The sequence below is a fragment of the Gobius niger genome, assembly GCF_951799975.1.
Source record: "Gobius niger genome assembly, chromosome: 18".
NCBI classification, from domain to species: domain Eukaryota; kingdom Metazoa; phylum Chordata; class Actinopteri; order Gobiiformes; family Gobiidae; genus Gobius; species Gobius niger.
Genome location: NC_136869.1, coordinates 22,766,248 through 22,786,343, shown reverse-complemented (window position 1 = coordinate 22,786,343; position 20,096 = coordinate 22,766,248). Strand labels below are relative to the sequence as shown.

The window sequence follows — 20,096 nt, the reverse complement described above, 5'->3', positions numbered from 1 at the left end:
AAGACCAAGCTGCACTCATAGATCATTACGTTTTGCTTCTTTATAACATGTGCTGTATCTCATGAAGTGACTTTGAGTTTTAAATATATGATCACAACAGAAAAGTTCAAAATGAGCGTCTTGTATGTGTAGTATTGAAAGATCCCCCTCCGCCTAGTGGCCAGTGTGGCGCACAGCAGGGAAGCGCAGCATCACATGAAGCTGATTATCTCAGTAATGCGCTGTGACTGAAGCTGTCCTGTTGTCTGAGTGACTGCAGCGTGATCCCGCAGCACATGCTCTGGCCGGACCCCACTGTGGATGTTTGGTTTCTGCTTCTCCTTGTTACTGCACACTTGGAACAAACCAAAGTGGTGAGTTTTGATTTTTGAAAGCATGAGCATTGCAGTCACTTTTATTATTATAGGTCTATCTCGGGTCGTGAACCTCTCAAAGGGGACATTTCTTAGCTAACATAAATGTGCTTTGGTTTTGTTCAAAGATGGTTAGAGCGGGGCGAGACATTCAGCAAATTCGGAAATCGGAATGATCGGAAGCTGAAAATAGAGTGACTTTACCTAGATTTTAATTTGAAGGCTACTTTACGTTTTGTGATTCTAAGCAGGAGTGTTTAGCATATATAAGGCTACATTTGAAGTCTGATTTCTTCATTGTTTCAGATGGAAAACGGAGGGGTCAAAAGAGGCATTGTGGTAAGTTCAAACAAAGGTCATTTCAAACAGCCCCCAGCAGCACAGCAGTTGGCCTTACTGAACTGAAATACTACATTGTCAAAGGACATTTTATCACTGATGACTCAGAGACAAGATGTGATATTTTTATTATAACAAGGCCTGGTTAGTAGATGCAGCACATGCAGTAGTGTTAGTATTAGTGTTTAAAATCCCCTTGTGAGCCGCTTTGGTTTGGTTTTCTGGGCGCCTTGGGTCAGTTGAGAATTAAATCTTGGCGTTTGGTTCGACCAGAAAAGTTATTTTTATGTGAATGTTTAAGCTACTGAAGTGACATAGATCGAGGTAAAGTTCCAGAGCAGTCTGACTCATTCCCCATTGACATAACATGGTCGACATGGCAACAGTTTAAAATTGTTTGCCTCTATCTATGTCACTTCCTGTCAGTGTCCAATAAGGAAGTGAAACTATAAACATCATAAAAATGCTCAAACTAACGAAAAAAGTGGCAAAAATATACAGAAAAAAATCTACATAAAGTGGCAAAGAAATCAACAAAAATGTGACAAAAAATCAACTAAAAAGGGGAGAAAAATGAAGAAAAAATTGGCAAAAAAAAAAAAAAAGGGGCAAAAAATGAACAAAAAAGTGGTAAAAATTCAAGGAAAAATTGGCAAAAAATCAACAAAAACGCGGCATAAAAACATCATAAAAATGCTCAAACTAAAGAAAGCTGGGTGCAATTTTTAGCAAAATCTCAAATATAATTGTGTTAATTATATTTACTAAAACGTTTCAATTGAAAGTCAGGTACAGCTTCAGGAAGAAAGAGGCTATAATCAATACATTTTTTATTTAACCTCTTACTCCCCACCTGAAACGAGCACATTTTCTCCACTTTGGCTTTACCCAAATCTAAAAGCATAAAGATTAAAAGAAGCATCAAAATAGCAACAAAAGACAAGGATGAAAACCCACCGAAAAAATGACAAAAACACAGTAAAAAATTGACAAAAACATGGCGACTGTGTCAACAAAGTTAGGATCACTTTTGTAGGTCTAAGCTTTCAAATGAGGCATTTCACTGTTGCTCTCCAGTCGAGAAGCTTTTAGATTTGGGTACTGGAGAAAATGCGCTCAGTTCAAGTGGGGGGTAAGATGTTAAAGTCTACAGCTCTAATATATCTGCTCTAAATGCTCCTGACACTGTTAAAAATGCTGTTGTGATTGCAGTAGTTGTAGCATTAGTTGTAAGTACTGCACTCGAGGTGTGTTTTTCTCCCTCCCTCATTTTAAGATCAAAGATGAGTGGCCGGGATACAGTCTGAACCTGTTCACCTACCCGGAGCACTACCACGAAGACATCGAGAACGTCTACATCCCACACGGGCTCATCATGAACAGGTCATCTCCCGACACAGTGCTTCATCTGTCTTCATTATTATCCTTTTTAAATTCATTTCTGTTTCCTGCGCTCCAGAATCGAGCGCCTGGCCCACTACATCATGGAGGACTTCTGGGACAACAAAATCATGGTGCTGTGCGTGCTCAAGGGGGGGTACAAGTTCTGCGCCGACCTGGTGGAGTTCATCAAGATCCTGGGACGCAACTCCAACAGGTACCTGGAGACGCGCGTGGAGTTCATCCGCTACAAGAGCTACCTGGTAAGAAGCACGTTTGGTTTGTAGAGCGCAATTCCTACACAAAGTCATTCTAATTAGATGATCATTACATTTTAGGTCAAATAAAAAACAAACCAGATTCACGCATTGTCCCGAATATTATGGGGAACTGGTATTGTCACAACTTTTGACTTCTACTTGAGTAAAAATATTTGACCCCTTAACCCCCTGATTTGAACACATTTTCTCCAGTTTGGCTTTACCCTAAAAGCTTCTTGCAAAAGTGGCAAAGAAATCAACGAAAAAGTGGCAAAAATTCAACATAAAGCAGCAAAAAAATCAACAAAAAAGTGGCAAAAAAATCAAGAAGAAAGTGGCAAAAAGTCAACACAAAAGTGGCAAAAAATCAACAAAAAATCGGCAAAAATTCCAGAAAAAATTGGCAAAAAATCAACAAAAAAGTGACAAAAAATCAACAAAAAAGTGACAAAAAATCAACACAAAAGTGGCAAAAAAGCAACAAAAAATCGGCAAAAATTCCAGAAAAAATTGGCAAAAAATCAACAAAAACGTGACAAAAAATCAACAAAAAAGTGGCAAAAATTCAACAAAAAAATGGCAAAAATTCAACAAAAAAGTGACTCGAAAATCAACGAAAAAGTTGCAAAAATTCAACATAAAGCAGCAAAGAAATCAACAAAAAAGTGGGAAAAAATCAACAAAAAACTGAAAAAAAAATCAACAAAAATGAGACAAAAAAATCAACAAAAAAGTGGCAAAAAAATCAAGAAGAAAGTGGCAAAAAGTCAACAAAAAATCAGCAAAAATTCCCAAAAAAAAGGCAAAAAATCAACAAAAAAGTGACAAAAAATCAACAAAAATGTGACAAAAAATCAACAAAAAAGTGACAAAAAAATCAACAAAAGTGTGACAAAAAATCTACAAAAAAGTGGCAAAGAAATAAACAAAAAAGTGGCAAAAAATCAAGAAAAAATTGGCAAAAAAAAAAAAAAATTGGCAAAAATTCTATGAGAAAATTTGCAAAAAATCAACAAAAAAAGGGGCAAAACAAAAATGCGATGAAACCGAATGTAAAAAAAAGTGACAATAACACAAGGGAAACAGATCAGCTTGGATGAGTTTTGTTGATCTTAGCTTTCAAATCAGGCATGTCACTGGCCTATAATAGTCTGTAAGCTCCAATCCAGAAGCATTAAGATTTTGGTTAAGATGAACTGGAGAAAGTGCGCTCAGTGAAGGCGGGTGGTAAGAGGTTGAAGTGAGCCTGCAGATGTCACTGTTGCCCATTCTAAACGCGCTCAAGGGCAGGACGTCTCAAGGACGACTCCCATCAGCAGCTGCGGCGCTTGGCTCGTGCAGGAATCGTCCAGTAATTAACACAAGACATGCTCATAATGTCCGACACCTGGAATGAATATCTGCGGCGTGACGTCTCACACTGACGTAAGCCACAGAGAGTTCAACTTTTAGCTCTTTTTGTTTTTTTTAGAATGAGTGAGAGTGGTTCATCATTTTCTGGCAACAAGAACAATTACACTATTGTTTTTGAGGCTGTTCTGCGAAATTAAATGTCAAAGACTTGGGGGGGGGGAATGAAAACAAATGTGCCACGGGAAAAGATATTGACAGGTTGAAAAATTTAGCAAAATTGTATCTTAAAGCCACACTGCGGAACATTCAGAACTCAGTCATTACATTTTTGCTTCATATTGCACAACATTATTGAGAGAGAACTTTGAATCTCTTAACCCTCACCTGAATCGAGCACATGGAAACGAGAAAATGAAGAGAAGAAAAAAAAAACATGGAAAAAAAGCAACAAAAAATGACAAAAACACGACAAAACTATGAAAAAAACTACGAGAATCAGACAAAAAAAAGAGAAGGAAACACGACAAAAACACGGCGACAACTCAACAAAAAAAGTCACGATCAGTTTTGTAGGTCTTAGCTTTCAAATGAGGAGCTTCAGTGGCCTATACGCTGTAAGCTCCAGTCAAGAAGCTTTAGATTTGGGTAAAGCTGAACTGGAGAAAATGCGCTCGGTTAAGGCGGGGGGGAAGAGGTTCACGATGTCCTGATTTTCATTAAAAAAAATACATTTTCTGTCAAGTATTCAGTAAAAGTATTCTCCCTAATACTGCCTACAAGTATAATGCATTCTTTCTGTACTTATTCCCTGCAGAATGATCAGTCAACAGAGGACCTGCACATTGTTGGAAACACAGACTTGTCCTTTTTGCGAGGAAAGGTACGTCAACAATTAGAAACCACAATGCGAAATAGCCAAAAGGAGACTCTAGGGGGAGGTATTCATTAAACCGTAAAGATGCATCACCTGCATTCCATGTTATTTACTCAACTTTGTAAGTAAAACTAGCAAATTCACAAATTCCTTGTGGCTTGACCTTGTGTAAGAGCTTTCCATTCATATTTTGGCTGTGAGCGTACGCCGCTGAAATGCGGAGGCAGGTGAGTCAGACCCGCTGATGGGCACCTTGCACCGAGGGGCATGAATCACTCAGTGAGGGCCGCCGCTGTTATTGCTATCTGTCACCGGCTTGGATATATTAAACTATATTATCACTAAACAAACATGTTAGTCATCTGCGCTGGCGAACCCGATGCAAGAGTCAGAAAAGAAAGCACTCGACAGAGCTGCCCCCAGTCGGTTAATTATAGCGAGGTGAGGTCAAAAAGTATGGGTTTGATGACAGGAGGGGACTTTCGAGCGGACTGGGGGAGGTCGTGTTAGATTATGAGAGTGGTTGGTTGGCATGGACGTTCAAATTGGGACGCACACGTCTTATGGAGTTGTTAAGTGATGATGTCGCTGCTCTACGGGCCCAATGAAATACTATATTTACACTGAGTTCTCTGTAGCTTATCTTTTTAATTAGTTTCGTTAGTTTCTTTCTTTTTTTTTTGACAGGGACCTTATACAGGAGCATTCAGCATTAATTTAGTCCTCGGAGCTTTTTTCCATCTGCTTCTCTAACATAAATAACCACATTCCTTTCATACACAATGGGGACTTACTTTCATATATATAAATGTATTAAAATTGTGTGGAGAAAATTGTTACCTCTATGATTCAGGGTTTCCACATGACATTAAAAAGCATTAAAGCTTAGACGAGTTGATGCGTAACTGTCTGGTCTTTTGTTGTTAGCATTAGCTTCTCCCAGCATAGGTTCAGTGCCAAACTGAGGTGAAGTTAGAAACTACCAAGCTGTTCCACATTTTCCCATTTAAAAACAGTTATGTGAAAAGTTACACGATCCAAGTGTAGTTACACAAAATTACACATGGCGATTTCCTAGGCTAGTAAAAAAAGGGTACTATATTGTAAGGCGTAATAATGTTAGGAGCACTTCCACTTTACTGCACAGACGCTGAAGTGCTCCTAAGGTATTATTACTATACTATTATAACTATTTATATAGGGAAAAAGTGGAACAGCTTGGTAGCTTCTAAGTTCACCCCAGTTTGAGGCTATAGCTATGCTGGGAGAGGCTAAATGCTAACAACATTTGCGTGACTGAGCGGACGCACAAAGACCAGACAGTCACGCATCAACTCGTCTAAGCTCAGGTAAGAACATATCTCAGTATGGAAAAACAGTGGTCTGTTCCTTTAAAGGAATGGGCCGTTTTTAGTTCTTTAGGACCTGTCCATGGATCTATTATATTAAACGTAAACACAGCACAGACGGCGTTAGCATTTAGCCTCTCCCCCTCTCCACTATAGCTACAAAACAGGTCAAGGAGTAGTTCGAAATCCGCACAGTAATCTTCACTTTACTGTGCGGATTTCGAACTACTCCTGGTATTATTACGCCTTACAATATAGTTCCCCCTTTTATCCGCTTAGAAAATCCACATTGTTTAATTTTGTGTAATTATACTTTGTAGTGGAACACTTCACGTAACCATATTTAAATAGGGAAAACGTGGAAGAGCTTGGTAGCTTCTATCTTGACCTGTTTTGGAGCTATAGAGGAGAGGGGGAGAAGCTAAATGCTAACGCCGTCTGTGCTGTGTTTACGTGACTGAAGGCACGGGTGAAGACCAGACAGGTCCTAAAGAACTCGTCAAAGCTCAGGTAAGAACATATATCAGTATGTAAAAACGGTGGCCTATTCCTTTAACAGTCAATACATTTAGCCAAAATCACAGCGTTAAATGTCATTAAAAAGCATTCAGATGGATTCAAACTGGCATTACATCTACATTTATTGGGAAATGATGACATCACTCAACAATCTTTTCCTGGAAAACACCAACATTTTAGTCTCAAACATGTTCAGCTGCAGTTTCGGCTGAAATTTACCACATTTCTTTGCTTAAAAGTTCCCAGTTTTGTCCAATTCTCGTTCCTCTGTTTTTTTTGTTTTTTTTAGTGTTTTTTGGGGGGGAGGGGGGTTTCTGCGTTTCTGGCATTCAAATATAGTATTTGGGCATTAAAATGGCATTAAAAAGCAATATATTGGATCTGGACCTATAATTAAGTGTTAAACTGTTTTTGTTATAAGTTATTATAACAAATATTTCAGCAGGAGATGAAGTTACTATTTTTGTCAATGGAACCTCTAACAGTTTGGATCTGGGATGCACAGACTATACATGACCATTATTACAATATAACTGAGTCATACCCATGCAATGATTGAAAGGTTTTTCCTCCTGGGCGTAAGCATGACGTGAGAGCACAGAATCGAGTCGACATGAGAGAGTTTCTTGCTGCGTTGAAGTCGGTCGCTGGAGTTTGCAGTTGCTGTAGGAAACGTCTATGATATCAGCGGCCTCTATGATTTGCAGTAAACATCATGTACCGTTCTGTTGACTTCTCTATGTGACACTGTGAAACTGGTTGGTCATGTTTCCATGATCTTCCCTCTCGCTCTTATGTAACCCCTCCAGGTGTAGAATGAGCGCACTGGCCATTCGCCTGCATTCTCTCCGACCCGTCGTCCCAAACCATAGATACTCCGACCCCATCGCACAAAGGGTCCCATAGAGCTGCGCCCGGGGAAGGAACAAGGCGTCATTTGAAACTTTGGAAGAGGGAAAAAGTGCGCCAACAGCCCGACACTTTTGCTCGGTGTTGCAGTACACAGATGTTGGGTACAGGGCAGAGAATGGTTTGTCTGTGTGGTTGTGAAGATGCAGAGATCGACTGCCAGCTCGGTCACTATAGATACCATCGCTAACAAATGGAAGTTTGGCACGGACTGTTAAACTAGACTATTAAAAGTGTCTGCAGTCTAAAAAGGTGTTGTTGCACTAATGTTTTTCTTTGTTGTGTGTCCACAGTGTGTGCTGGTGGTGGAGGTGAGTAACAAACACAGACAATCCAGTTTGTTCCTGATTCATTAGTTTTTTAAGTCTTGTTTTGACACAAATGACACACACACACACACAAAAATCCAATATAATTACAGAGTGTTTCTCTAGTGCGGTACAATGATGCTCAACATCTAGAGTTGACCAGAAACTGTCAGAAAAATGCCACAAACTGTTCTATGGGGAGAATAAACTGCACCATATTCTTAATTCTTCAATGATAATAAGTGAATTATTGAACATTTTAATAGTTTTAATAGTAGGACAAAATCAGACAAAATGTATGCTGTTGACATAGATAAATAATGACATTCAGATAGGGCTAGATACTGCTAAAAAAAATCGATACCAGTACTTAACAATAATTGGTTTTCGATGCCGATACCTAAACGATACTTTTCCCGATACCTATACTAAAATGTTTGTCATTTAGAACCAGAAAACAGAACAATAATGTTTGGAAGATCTGCAAATTTACAATGTTTGGTTCATCTCCAATGTCAAGAAATGTGTGCAAAATGAGGAATAATTTTAAAAGGAAAATGGGGGTAAATTTGGAGAAAATTGTGGCAAAAATAAGGAAAAAAATGGGGAAGTAATGGGGAATAAATTGGGTTACAAATGAGGAAAAATTGGGACAATATTAGGAAAAATATTAGCAATAAAAAATTATCAAAAATTTGGGAAAACGAGAAAAAATAGGGGCAAAAATAAGAATAACTTGTGTAAAAAAAAATGGGGAAATGGTGCAAACTTTGCAGGCAAAAAACACAATAATTTATTTGAGCTGAAAAAAACTGGTCAGTTCCTTTAATGCTGTCCCTGGGCAAAAAGCATCAAAACTTGGATCTAAAGAAAGACTTTTTTTTCAGTACCTTCTTTCGAAATTTTTCATTGTATTTAAAAATAAAAGCTCACACACAACACCTATTTAAGCTTGGTAAAGAAAAAAAATGATTATTGAGGTTCATTCAGTCATAACTCATGATTGCGATAACGTTCCTTCTTGATGCTTCTCTTTGCTCTTCCCCCGACCTCAGGCCATGGTCGACACAGGGAAGACCATGCAGGCCCTCCTGAAGCATGTGCAGACCTTTGAACCCAGGATGGTCAAAGTGGCCGGGTGAGCACAGAGGGGAATACCCACAGTCTGACATTACTGAATCTATTCAAATACCTTCCTATTTCGATTTTGCAAATGTGGCATACAGTAAAAACTATGTCACATTTAAACTACTTCCTCTAGAAGCCGTTTTATTCATTATTAGCCTTTTTATTTAATAATTGTGGATAGTGTGATAGCATATCTCATCTACAACACTGCCATGCTACCATATTTAGAAGTAATTTGGAAGCTTACAATAGTCTCTTGTTCCCCAAAATGCATCAAAAAAGTCACTTGTAAACACTGGCTTTTATTTGCAGCCTCCTGGTGAAAAGAGTTCCCAACATGGCTGAAAGTCTGACAGACTGTGAGTTGAAATCAAACTAATTTATGGACAATGTCTTACAATACTACTCCTGCAGCGACAATAGAGTCTTTCTAATCCTGCATTCTTCTCCCTCCATCCTTTGCTGTGATAGATGTTGGCTTTGAAATCCCCAACCGCTTTGTCGTTGGATACGCGCTGGACTACAATGAATACTTCCGTGACCTGAACGTAAGTCCTGGCCTCACCCCTGCCCGGCAGCGCTGCGCCTCCATGTGACCCTTTTGAAGGCCTGAAATAAAAGGGTTAAAAAGAATGACTGAGAAAAGTCAACATGGGGAATATCAAAGAGATGCAATTGCGAGCTGGAAACCTGAGCCTAGAAACAAACAATCTGGGACCTTAGGGCATTAGGAAGTGCACAAGCTCATGGTGTTAAAAGATCATGGTGCGACAGGTATGTACCTACAAGGAGCGTGGAGTAGATGAATAATAACATAAGTGTGGCGCTTTGTGAAACTTGTCGAAGCTTGTACGGCATAATATACTGTAAATGTACAGATCCGCACAACAAGCCGGTAGATTTCTGTTTTGACCAGTAAAACTTTGACTCTCACTAGCTGCTTTGGCCAGTTTAGTTTCATGTATGTAGATATGACTAGGGTTGCAAAAGGCCCGAAAATTCCACACACAGTTCCGGAAAATGTTGTATTTTTGTTGAATATACAATTGGTGAACTATTAGCTACCCAATAATGATGTTTTTGAACCATAAAACATACATTTGACATGCACCCGACCCACTGAAGTGTGAGGATCATATCATCAAAACATAATACAACTTTCCTAACCCTACATTCTGCTTAAAGGGATATTTCCGGATTTTTGACATAGGGCCTCATTTCCTAGTTATCCAGACTGCTGTTGATTTCTGGAGATATATATATATATATTTTTAATTCATGCAGAAGAGTTTAGTGGTGCTAAGCTAGTGCTAGGCTAGTGCATGTCTATGGTAACTAGTAGCCTGCATTAAAAACCTCTTCAAAATCATGGGGTAGTCCTCCAATTGTTGCCTCCGCGTGTAGTAAAGCTGGCCACAGGTAAACAAACTACTGTAGAGCCGGTAACCGAGCAGATCACTCCGCTGCTGCTTAGCTTACAACCAGGAAGCTGATGCTGCTCAAATATAAGTTCTTATGCAAAATGCTTATATTTCAAACACACAACACAGACATAATACTATATACTTGATGAACAAATACGATGGAAACAAACATGGAATCAGTCTATTATTCCACTTCCAAAAGCTCGTCTTTGTATTGGCCACAACCTAAATGAGAAATGAGAAAATAAAATCACTCTTCTAAGCAACAATTACAATAAGCCATGTCTACATTGTTGCACAGTGGTATGACCCCTTTACATAAAACCAATGTCAACAGTTTTCCTAATTATATTCAAATCGTGGCTTGTAGAAACAATGAGAGGCTCGTGTCTTTTGAAAACTACTAGCCACAGTGACAGAGCCAAAAGATGAATGTGGAGTCCTGCATTCCTTCCAAGCTTAGTGATAAACTGACAATAAAATAAAGCGAAGACCCAACAATTTCGGAATGCATTTTATTTTACTGTCAAAATCCTTACACCGCAACTGGAAATAGTTTGTGAAAAAAAGTGTACATTTCATCAGGAAATTCATCACCAAATGTATGCAACATATTTTTGCGCATGATATAACCTAAAATAATAATGGCTAAGTAATGGGGAGGGAAAATATTTCTATAACCCACTCCAAACCGCCTTTAGACGTGTTGTATTTGGAATAACATTGCCACATATATTTCAGCATTGAATAAGTGGGTGAAATGTATGCGCTTTGTCAACAGCCCGAGCTTCACTTTTGACTTCAGCGCCCGCCTGACCTCAGTAACTATGCGCTTATTCACATTCCTGTAGGCCCGTTTGTACTGTAAGTCCCCCCTGCTTTTTAAGGGATGTGGTATCTATTACAGAACGTCCGTGAGGCCAGTCTGTGGAATGTTAGGGTTAGCATCTCATTATCAAGAGTTAATGCTTCCCCTCTTATCTGTCCTTACCCCTCACAAGAAATATATACCTTGAACTCCTGGTCTCCAAAACATATAAGTGTAGCTGATAAATTACTGCCAGTAAAAGTATCATTACGTAAAAATGGTAGAGCTGTACCATATCCTGGGATATTCTGCTTCATATGGGGCGTAGGTGAATGCACACTGAGCCTGGTGTGCATTAAATACAAGCAATATAATGTAAGCAATTCAATTAACAATAATAATGGCATAGAAAAAAATAATGGTAAACACAACCAAAACAACAGCAAAGATAAGTTTATGATTTGTTAATTACTTGTGAAAGTCTGAGCGGAGGTCATATCAGGGTCCATTTCTGTGTTTCTATCAAACTTTGACATACTGCCCACTGCTGGCCAGTGCTGTCACTGCGCCCTGTGAGTGTGATAGTGTTATGCAGATCAGAAACGGAGAGTCAGATTATAAGCCTGACAGACTGAATAATGTGCAGTTTGTGGTATTTCCTCATTTTAAACAAGACACTATATGGCAGAGGTGGGCAAACTAAGGCCCGGGGCCAAATGCGGCCCACCTCGCCTTTCAATCCGGCCCAGGGAAACATAATCAAGCCTGATATGCACTGGCTTAAAAGGGTGAAAACCACATGTTTCTCTGACATAAAGAACGATTATACATAACTGCCGCTATGTTGTTGATTTTAAATGTGTTTTCTTGATTGCAATCTATCTGAGGACAACTTGATTATTTGAAAAAAAACAAAAAAAACAATGTGGCCCTTGCATCAAAAAGATTGCCCATACCTGCACTAGGGAAAAGATAACAATTTCTTGTGTTAAGGAAGAAATACCAAAGATTTCATTTCTTTTACATAATCAAAAAATAGGAATCAGAAAACTTTATTCATCCCATGAGGGGCAATTCTTTGCAACAAACAGACAAGTACAGTATGTGCTAGCAGTTCACAGGCTCAGAATGGTCCAGCGAGGCCAAATAAAAACACAAACTCCTAGTTTGAAAGGGATACATTGATTTGTGGGCATTAATCTAAAACATGACGATGGGACGTGTCTCTGATCTAATGTACAATGTATCAAGGGGAGTGTAAAAGAAAGTGTTTTTTGTCTTTATATAGAGTTATACAGAGGTATAGAGATTGGGATCAGATGCTATAACTTGAACGTTCTCATAGAAATGTGCCTTTTTAGGCGGCACTAGCCCGAACATTGTCAACCTGTAAATACATGTCTGTACTACACATGTTTTATTTGAATTTTAATTCATTTAATTTTACATTCCCATAGGTTTAACACTATATGCTTACCGAGAATTTGGAGCTGTTGTGATGACCCAATCTTGACCTCAAGTTAAATAAAACTTCTCATAAAGGTTCACATAGTTCCAGTCCAATCCCTTTTATTTATATATCACATTTTAACAACAAAACGTTTCCAAAGTGCTGCACATACGATCATAAAAACAATAAATCCGATACAAACGACACAAATTAGCTCCACCACTAAATGAGTATAAAACAATACATAGAAATAAAAACAGATTAAAAACAATAAATAAGAATAAAACAGATTAAAATAATAAACATCGCTAAAACAGATTACCTTACCTTCATCAAAACCTGGAGTGTGATTTTGGTTTCATACAGGCACATCATTCTTTCTCAAAAGCTCCATCCATCCATAAGACTTTTTTTAAATGTACCCTTGAAAGTCTGCATGACGACGCAGGCTTTCCGTATGTCGGATTTCCCAACAAGAACCACGTTAAATCACTGCAATCGAACCCAAATATTTAGCTATCATGGGACGCAGAGCCGGGACACTTTTTCCCCCTGATCTTCAATTGAAATATACGGTGAGAACGCTGTTTATCTAACATTTTTATGACCCGTGTGTTCTCTCCCCCCCCCCAGCATATCTGTGTGATCAGCAAGAGTGGGAAGACGAAGTACAAGGTTTAAGGCCGAATCAGAACCATACGTTACAGTTCGTTGGAGGCACAGACCGCGGAGTCCAGGAAGAGAGAGTCTGCGCGGGGCAGCTTCTCTGTGCGTGGTTGTGGAATGTTTTGGTTACACATGTTTTCTCACCAATAAATTATGGATTGCACACAAATGTGTTTAAATAGGAGGAAATTTGAACTCATGACTCGATTTATATAGATGGATTTAAACATGTAAAGTCACTATTGGCCACACGGACCCATTCATTTTGCCATGTGCCCAAAGAATGAGATCAGCTGACAACGTGAACATCCTGAATGACCAGCTTATTCCATCAATGGATTTCTTTTTTCCCTGATGGCACAGGCATGTTCCAAGATGACAATGCCAGGATTCATCATTCATTTTGCTGATGATAGCCTTTAGCCGCCGTTAGCACAACTTTAGCTGGTGTTAGCATAACACATAGCTCACTTTCATAGTTGTCTTTTAGCTGCTTCTTTCCTATAGTATTTGCCTTGGCACCTCCGAATAATTCCATAAACCCCAACAAAAGGCAGTATTTGTCCACATTGTTCTCATCGCACCTCACAAAACTTTTCATCGCCTTCCTGATTTTCCTTCAGTAATGTGTATTACGCATCTGTGGAAACCCTCACGTGTGAGTACTTCGTCAGAGCCATACTGGACAGAAGCGCACCGTATATATACCAGCAATTGTGAAAGAGTGGTTCAGGGAGCATAAAACCGCATCCATGGATTGGCCACCACAGAGTCCAGAGCTTAGCGTCATTGAGAATCTTTGGGATGTGCCGGAGAAGGCTTTGCACAGTGGTCCCACTCTCGCATCATCAATACAAGATCTTGGTTAAAAAAATAAAATAAATAAATAAATAAATGGATCTTTTGAAATTGCAGAAAGGCATCCAACCAAATATTAGAGTGTGAGAAGGATATTTGATCGTTGAAACTACTCAGTTAACCTCTTAACTCCCGCCTGAACCGAGAGCATTTTCTCCAGTTCAGCTTTACCCAAATCCTGTAGGCCAGTGTAACACCTCATTTGAAAGCTCTACAAAAAGAAAGATCTACAAAACTCATTTAAATGGATCTTTTTCCTCACGTCATCACATTTTTTTCGATCTTTTTATTTGGGGGGGGTATTCAGCTCATTTTGGAACTTTTTTTTGTCATTTTTTTAATCAATTTTTTGTCATTTTTTTGTTCATTTTTTGTCTTTTTGTCACATTTTTGTCATTTTTTTCGTCACTTTTTCGTCAAAGTTTTCTCACTTTTTTGTCACATCATCATTTTTTTGTTATTTTTTGGTCGTATTTTGTCACATTCTTTGTCATTTTTTTGTCACATTTTTGTCATTTTTTCGTCACTTTTTCGTCAAAGTTTTCTCACTTTTTTTGTCACATCTTCATCGTTGTTTTTGTCTCAGTTCTGTCGCTATTTTCACACCTTTTTTCCAGAAGCTTTTGAATTGGGGTAAAGCCAAGCTGGAGAAAATGTGCTCTGTTCAGGTGGGAGTTAAAGGCCTTCTACCTGTTTTTTTTTTTTTTTTTTAATATAACCCTAAAAAAAAAAAGATTTCCACATAAACTCAAGAGCCGTCAGCTCACGCTTCCTGAAACACAAACATTCTCACATACGTCGCAGACAGGGCCTTTTTTTTGACGGCGCGTGTTGTCATTGTGGGCTCGATTGCGCGTGACGACGGAGCGAGAGCACACCCGGCTTCAGCTCCCTCCACACTGGGGAGGGTTCAAATCTGGACACGCACTCTTAATTCCCAATCACCTGAAACGGCCAGCATCTCCGACAGACGGACAGCGATTTTATATCATTTTGGAGTCAGGCCTGGAGGAGTAATGGGTGTTAGTTTATTTATATTATCCAACCACCAATGACAGCAGAAAGTGATTTGCCAAGGGACTGCTGATGTTTGCAGTGGCCAATTCTCCAGTGAAAGATTATGCTATGTATTTTTTTTAAATTAACTGGTTGTTTCGGCGTCTGTGTAATTGTTGAATGTGTTTCTTTGGGCCAAGGAAGAGCGCACTTCATTTTCTCCTGCGTCAGAATTGTATGAATGCATCAGAAATAGTGCTAACTGTTTGGGGTGGGAATCCTTTTTGTTCATTTGTTTTCTGAATGGACATTTTGGGGGTGAAAAAACCTTTCTCAAGACAAGAGGGCGGGGGCGGACTGGGACTGAAAAACAGCCCTGGACTCTGACCAGCCTGGCCCAAATTAGCGTACAACTTCCACAATACATATTTTAACCTCTTACCACCCGCCTTAACATTAACGAGTGCATTTTCCCCAGTTCGGCTTTTTATTATTATTTTTTTGATCGGTATCATCAGCAAAAAGAACTGGAAAGGTGGTCGTAGAAACGGAAGCAAAATCATTAATATAAATAATAAATAATAATGGTCCCAAAATCGAACCTTGTGGTGCACCATACTCCACGGAATTCCTTTTAGATTCATGTTTTTTCATACTGGGCTTTACCCAAATCTGAAAGCTTCTCGACTGGAGAGCAACAATGTAACGCCTCATTTGAAAGCTAAGACCTACAAAAGTGATGTTGTTTTTTAATCATTTTTTGTTGTGTTTTTCTCACGCTTTTGTAGGGTTTTTTTGTCCGTGTTTTTCTCATGTTTTTGTTGACTTTTCATCCTCTTTTTCTCGCTACTTTGATGCTTTTCTTTTTAGCCTTTAGATTCGGGTAAAGCTCGGTTGAGGCGGGACTGGTGGCCCTAGCGCCAGTGGCCCTTCTGTGCTCTTCCAGAATGGACATATGGCCAGTCCGCCCCTGCAAGAGGGTGATGAAATGGACCCAGAGGGATATATTCTTACATGAAGAGTCCCACAGCTTCACCTAACCCATACCCTGAGAACCATTGCAATGAGTTTAATTGTTTTTCCAGGCAAAGCAATGCAGGTAAATTTGTCAGATACTAAATGGGTTTCTTTCTATTCAACCGGCCACCAACCAGAAAGTTGACAGTTCAGACCTCATCAACACAGGCAAGACAGTTCACCACATGGAAGGAATGATGCCAATGATGATGATCTAATTCTGACAATAATGAAAGCAAAGACTGGCAAAACTGCTAAACCTAACAGTAAAGATGCCTCTGTAAGTGAGTACTATGGGCCAGTTCAATTAGATTTGAGTTTCTTGTCCAACTCTTCACCTCGTTTCTTGTTTAGAGCTTGACCTAAACACCACAAAGAAACCCTGGACAAGTAGGAGCATTACAAGTTTTACAAATCGCACATCTACCTTGATCATCTTGTACCAACAAGACGGCACAAGGCCCACCATTGTACCTCTGTTCCACCTGAGTGAGTCTTTATCATAAAACATCAGCAGTGGTTAACTTGCACTCTCGTCTCGTCCCCCCCACGGTGCCCTGGGAACCTACGAGCGCCATTGTCTTCCAGGCTCGACGCAGAGGTGGGTGAAAGCGAGAAGAAGGGCACAGAAAGCCCGGCTGGTTTCGCAGGCTGAGTGCTTTGTGCGTGCTCCGCGGAGGGAGCGGCGGACCGAGCGGCCTGCAGAAAAGTAGGCTACAGGTAAATGGCGCCGCTCACAAAGGGAACAAAACGGGAATTGTGCCGACTGAATGGCCACACATCGGCCCTGATTGACACGTGAAGCCTGGCGTGGACCAAGTGGGAGGGTTTGATTTCATTTGGCTGAATAACGGTTACAGAAGTCCTTTACCTGCATGCATTATAGTCTGTATCGTTAATTTTAAAAAAGGGCTTTGAGTCGACATTGGCGGTTTGTTCTTTGACACAGCAGCGGCACAAATGGAAAGAACATCCTCTCCAGTCGCAGCTGTGATCCAGTTGGACGACTATTGCTTTGCCGATTCATTCATGTAACTTCTGCCAGGTCTATTTATACCTGACATTGTCAACCAGCCAGATGCAGGTATCACAAATACTCACGAGGAGCGCTTTAGCCATTCTCTCTACTCACTAAGAGAGGCCTGCAACAAATCATATTTATCTCATATTTATCAGTGTACCTTTTTATGCTACGTGTATGGTTTTGATTTTCATTTTGGTATTTGTAATGGCTTCATTTTGCTGTTGTGCTCAGTTGGAAATTTTGTTTGTCTTTCTGTTCATGGGTGTCAGTTACATGTTGTGAGCGCCATTTTTAGGACTTTTCACCTCAAATATAATAATGACATTTTGTTTTGAATTCCTATTTGCTCATACTTGGAGCAGCACTGGCTCCAGAATAAACTGACTGAGGGTGCATTTGAGTTTCAAAAGGGTGCCAATAAGAGTTTCTCACCATTAAAGTACATTGGGATCCCATTAAAACTGAGGGTGCAAACATATAAAAATGAGGTTTTGCACCCCCGTAGATCCGGGCCTGTGTTGGAGGCGCTAAAATGGGCAGCAAAAGTAGTTTTTTTGTTGACTGTAGAGCTTGCATGCGATACTTCTGTGATTCCCAGCATTTTCCTCACAGCGACCACTGACAATCCTTTGCCAACCTGACAAACTAGTGTAGTTTTGAGAGGAATAAAGCCATTTATTGTTTATTATGAATGTGATTATAGAACAACAATCAATATAAAATACTTCAAAATGCCATCACCCCATTGTAATTCCAACAATCTAGTTTTGGCCTCTTATAGGGCCCCAGTTTGAAATGCTACATTGCCATTTCTTGTGACAGCGTTGCCTTATCGGGGTATCCTGCCCTTTTGAGCTTGTTGCCATGTTTTAGTGTTACATCCTCACCAAAAACGTTCCTGGAGTGGTGTATCTCAGTAATCATGCAGTCCATCTGTTGACCATCAAACACCTGGATATTTTCCAGACACAAACATGATTTTAAGTTACAACACAGAAAGTCTATTATTCAACATAAAGCAGGTCCCCCTGTGTGCAGAGAATGTGCAGCAGAGACAATCTCAGTTATTGGTAAACCAGTAAATCCCCTTTTCCTTTTTTCAGCTGGAGATGAGCTCTCACTCCCATACGTGCACTCCAATGTCGACTTAAATGACAAGATATATGTTTACAAACCCTCTGTTGTAAGGCTATGCTTCTACAGATGCTTCGGGTCCACTTCATCAACATCAATCTGGGGGCTCCATTGTTTGAACAGGGGTGCACCCACTCTTTAGACAATAGCCCCCCTCTAACGCAAGGGGAACCTCCATATAGTAAGGGTCAGTAGAGGTCCATTGTGCAGAAGCATCTATTGTGCTGCAGGAGAAGCCCGCAAACTGAACACTGTCACCCATTGTCTGCACCTCGGGATCAGCTGGGCAACTCTTGTTTTCATGCGTTTTAGATCCGCTTTGACTGTACATGATGAAAAAGTTTATATAATGATGACAAAGTTGAGCACATTCCAATTGAAGTTAGAAATGGGTGGGCAAACATGCTGCAAGGGGGAATGGGTGGCATAAAAGATCTAATAATAGAACATTATGTGACTAAATGTTCACAGCATAGCTACCACAGAAAATATTTAAGCTGCATGTTGTTAAGGTTGTAAAAGTAACCTATATTTAAACCAGGACTGACCAGCCTATATCGATCCATGTTCCACCTACATTAGGCGCTGTATAAGTTTAGCTACCACATTACGCTACGACACCATACAGGACAGAGCCACTGATTTCATTGGATACAAACAAATATCCAATGAACAACTCACATTGTTGAACATTGAAACAAATGTATATCAGGTCACAAGGAAATAAGAATTGTCAGAAAGTGAGAAAAGGAGTAACGCATACTGAAAGTTGTACCAGAGGTGCAGATGAAAATCTTCAAAAATCACAAAAGCAGCATCACACACTCAAGTGACCGATGTCCAAAGCGGTTTTTATTAATCAAAGATTAATCAATTTCATCATTGCCTTCTTCAGATCATTATTTTTTTTCTTTTTTGAACCACAGTGCATGTGGAGTTGACTTAGAAAATCTTCTCCAGAGAGTGGGTGGTGCCCATCAATCAGTCAAAAAAGAGTCAAACACTGCTGAAAGAAGCGGAGTGTAGGCTATGACAGCACAATTAAGCCCAGACAAGTACAGAGAGTGGGCCCCACACATCAGTGAACCATCTTTGGCTGGAAAATAACAGAACAATTGCAAATTTCAGGGTCATCATCTGGAATACACACTGTACACTTCCATTGAACTCTTAATTCATTTACAATTAAAGCTGGGTGTCTGATTTTTCCTGCACAAACTGTGACATTTCTTGATTTGGCCCAAACACATTTCCACCTCTCACAATCCCTCCTGCATGTCTGGATTGTTCAAGCAAATTGTTTATGCCCATTTCACAACCGTGTACAGCCTTGAAAGGTGGCAAAGCCAAGAAAATAAATAAACTATCTTCTATTGCTCAATAAAAAAATTGGTGAAGACCATGCAACAAGGTCTGTTTTTTGCTGTGTTTACAACATACTGGTGATTTGTTGCCTTTGTTGTGTTTTTAACATACTTTTATAATTCCACCTGACAGATACTGGACACAATTGATGTAAGCTTGTTTCTGTAATGTTGATGTATCTGAGTGCAAGTTGTTTTGTTTACTTCAACTGAAAATCAATAAAAAGTTGATAAAAAAAACATAGTCAGGTACCCCAGCTTTAACAATCAATGGGATTATGTACATGCATGTATTTTTATGCTCATGATTGAATATTATGAACATTAACTAGTTTATAGCATATAAGTTTATACAGCATTCCTCTCGTGCCGTATTGAAATAATACCTATTTTTGAAATAAAAATTGGAGAAGTTTTCGCTTTTCCTCTTTATTGGGAATATTATGTAATGGCGCCTCCAATTGGTCCGTATTTAAAATCTGCATTTGAATACACGCTGTGATTGGCTCGTGCCCGGCGAGGAGGCAAGCGCGAGGCGGGGCTTGAGCGGCCTCGCGAGCCTCCCCTCCTCAGTTGTGTTTAC

At 39.6% G+C, this 20,096-nt stretch overlaps 1 protein-coding gene across 1 annotated transcript; it reads left to right on the top strand.

The window, feature by feature from the left end:
• Positions 1-200: 200 nt before the first annotated feature.
• LOC306977590 (phosphoribosyltransferase domain-containing protein 1-like) lies at positions 201-13,277 on the top strand. Its single transcript, XM_079575984.1, has 10 exons — positions 201-353; positions 660-692; positions 1,969-2,075; positions 2,152-2,335; positions 4,500-4,565; positions 7,630-7,647; positions 8,700-8,782; positions 9,085-9,131; positions 9,244-9,320; positions 13,088-13,277. Exons 1-10 carry the CDS (start codon positions 276-278, stop codon positions 13,133-13,135), a joined length of 741 nt encoding a protein of 246 aa, XP_079432110.1. The 5' UTR covers positions 201-275; the 3' UTR covers positions 13,136-13,277.
• The last annotated feature ends 6,819 nt before the right edge of the window (positions 13,278-20,096 follow it).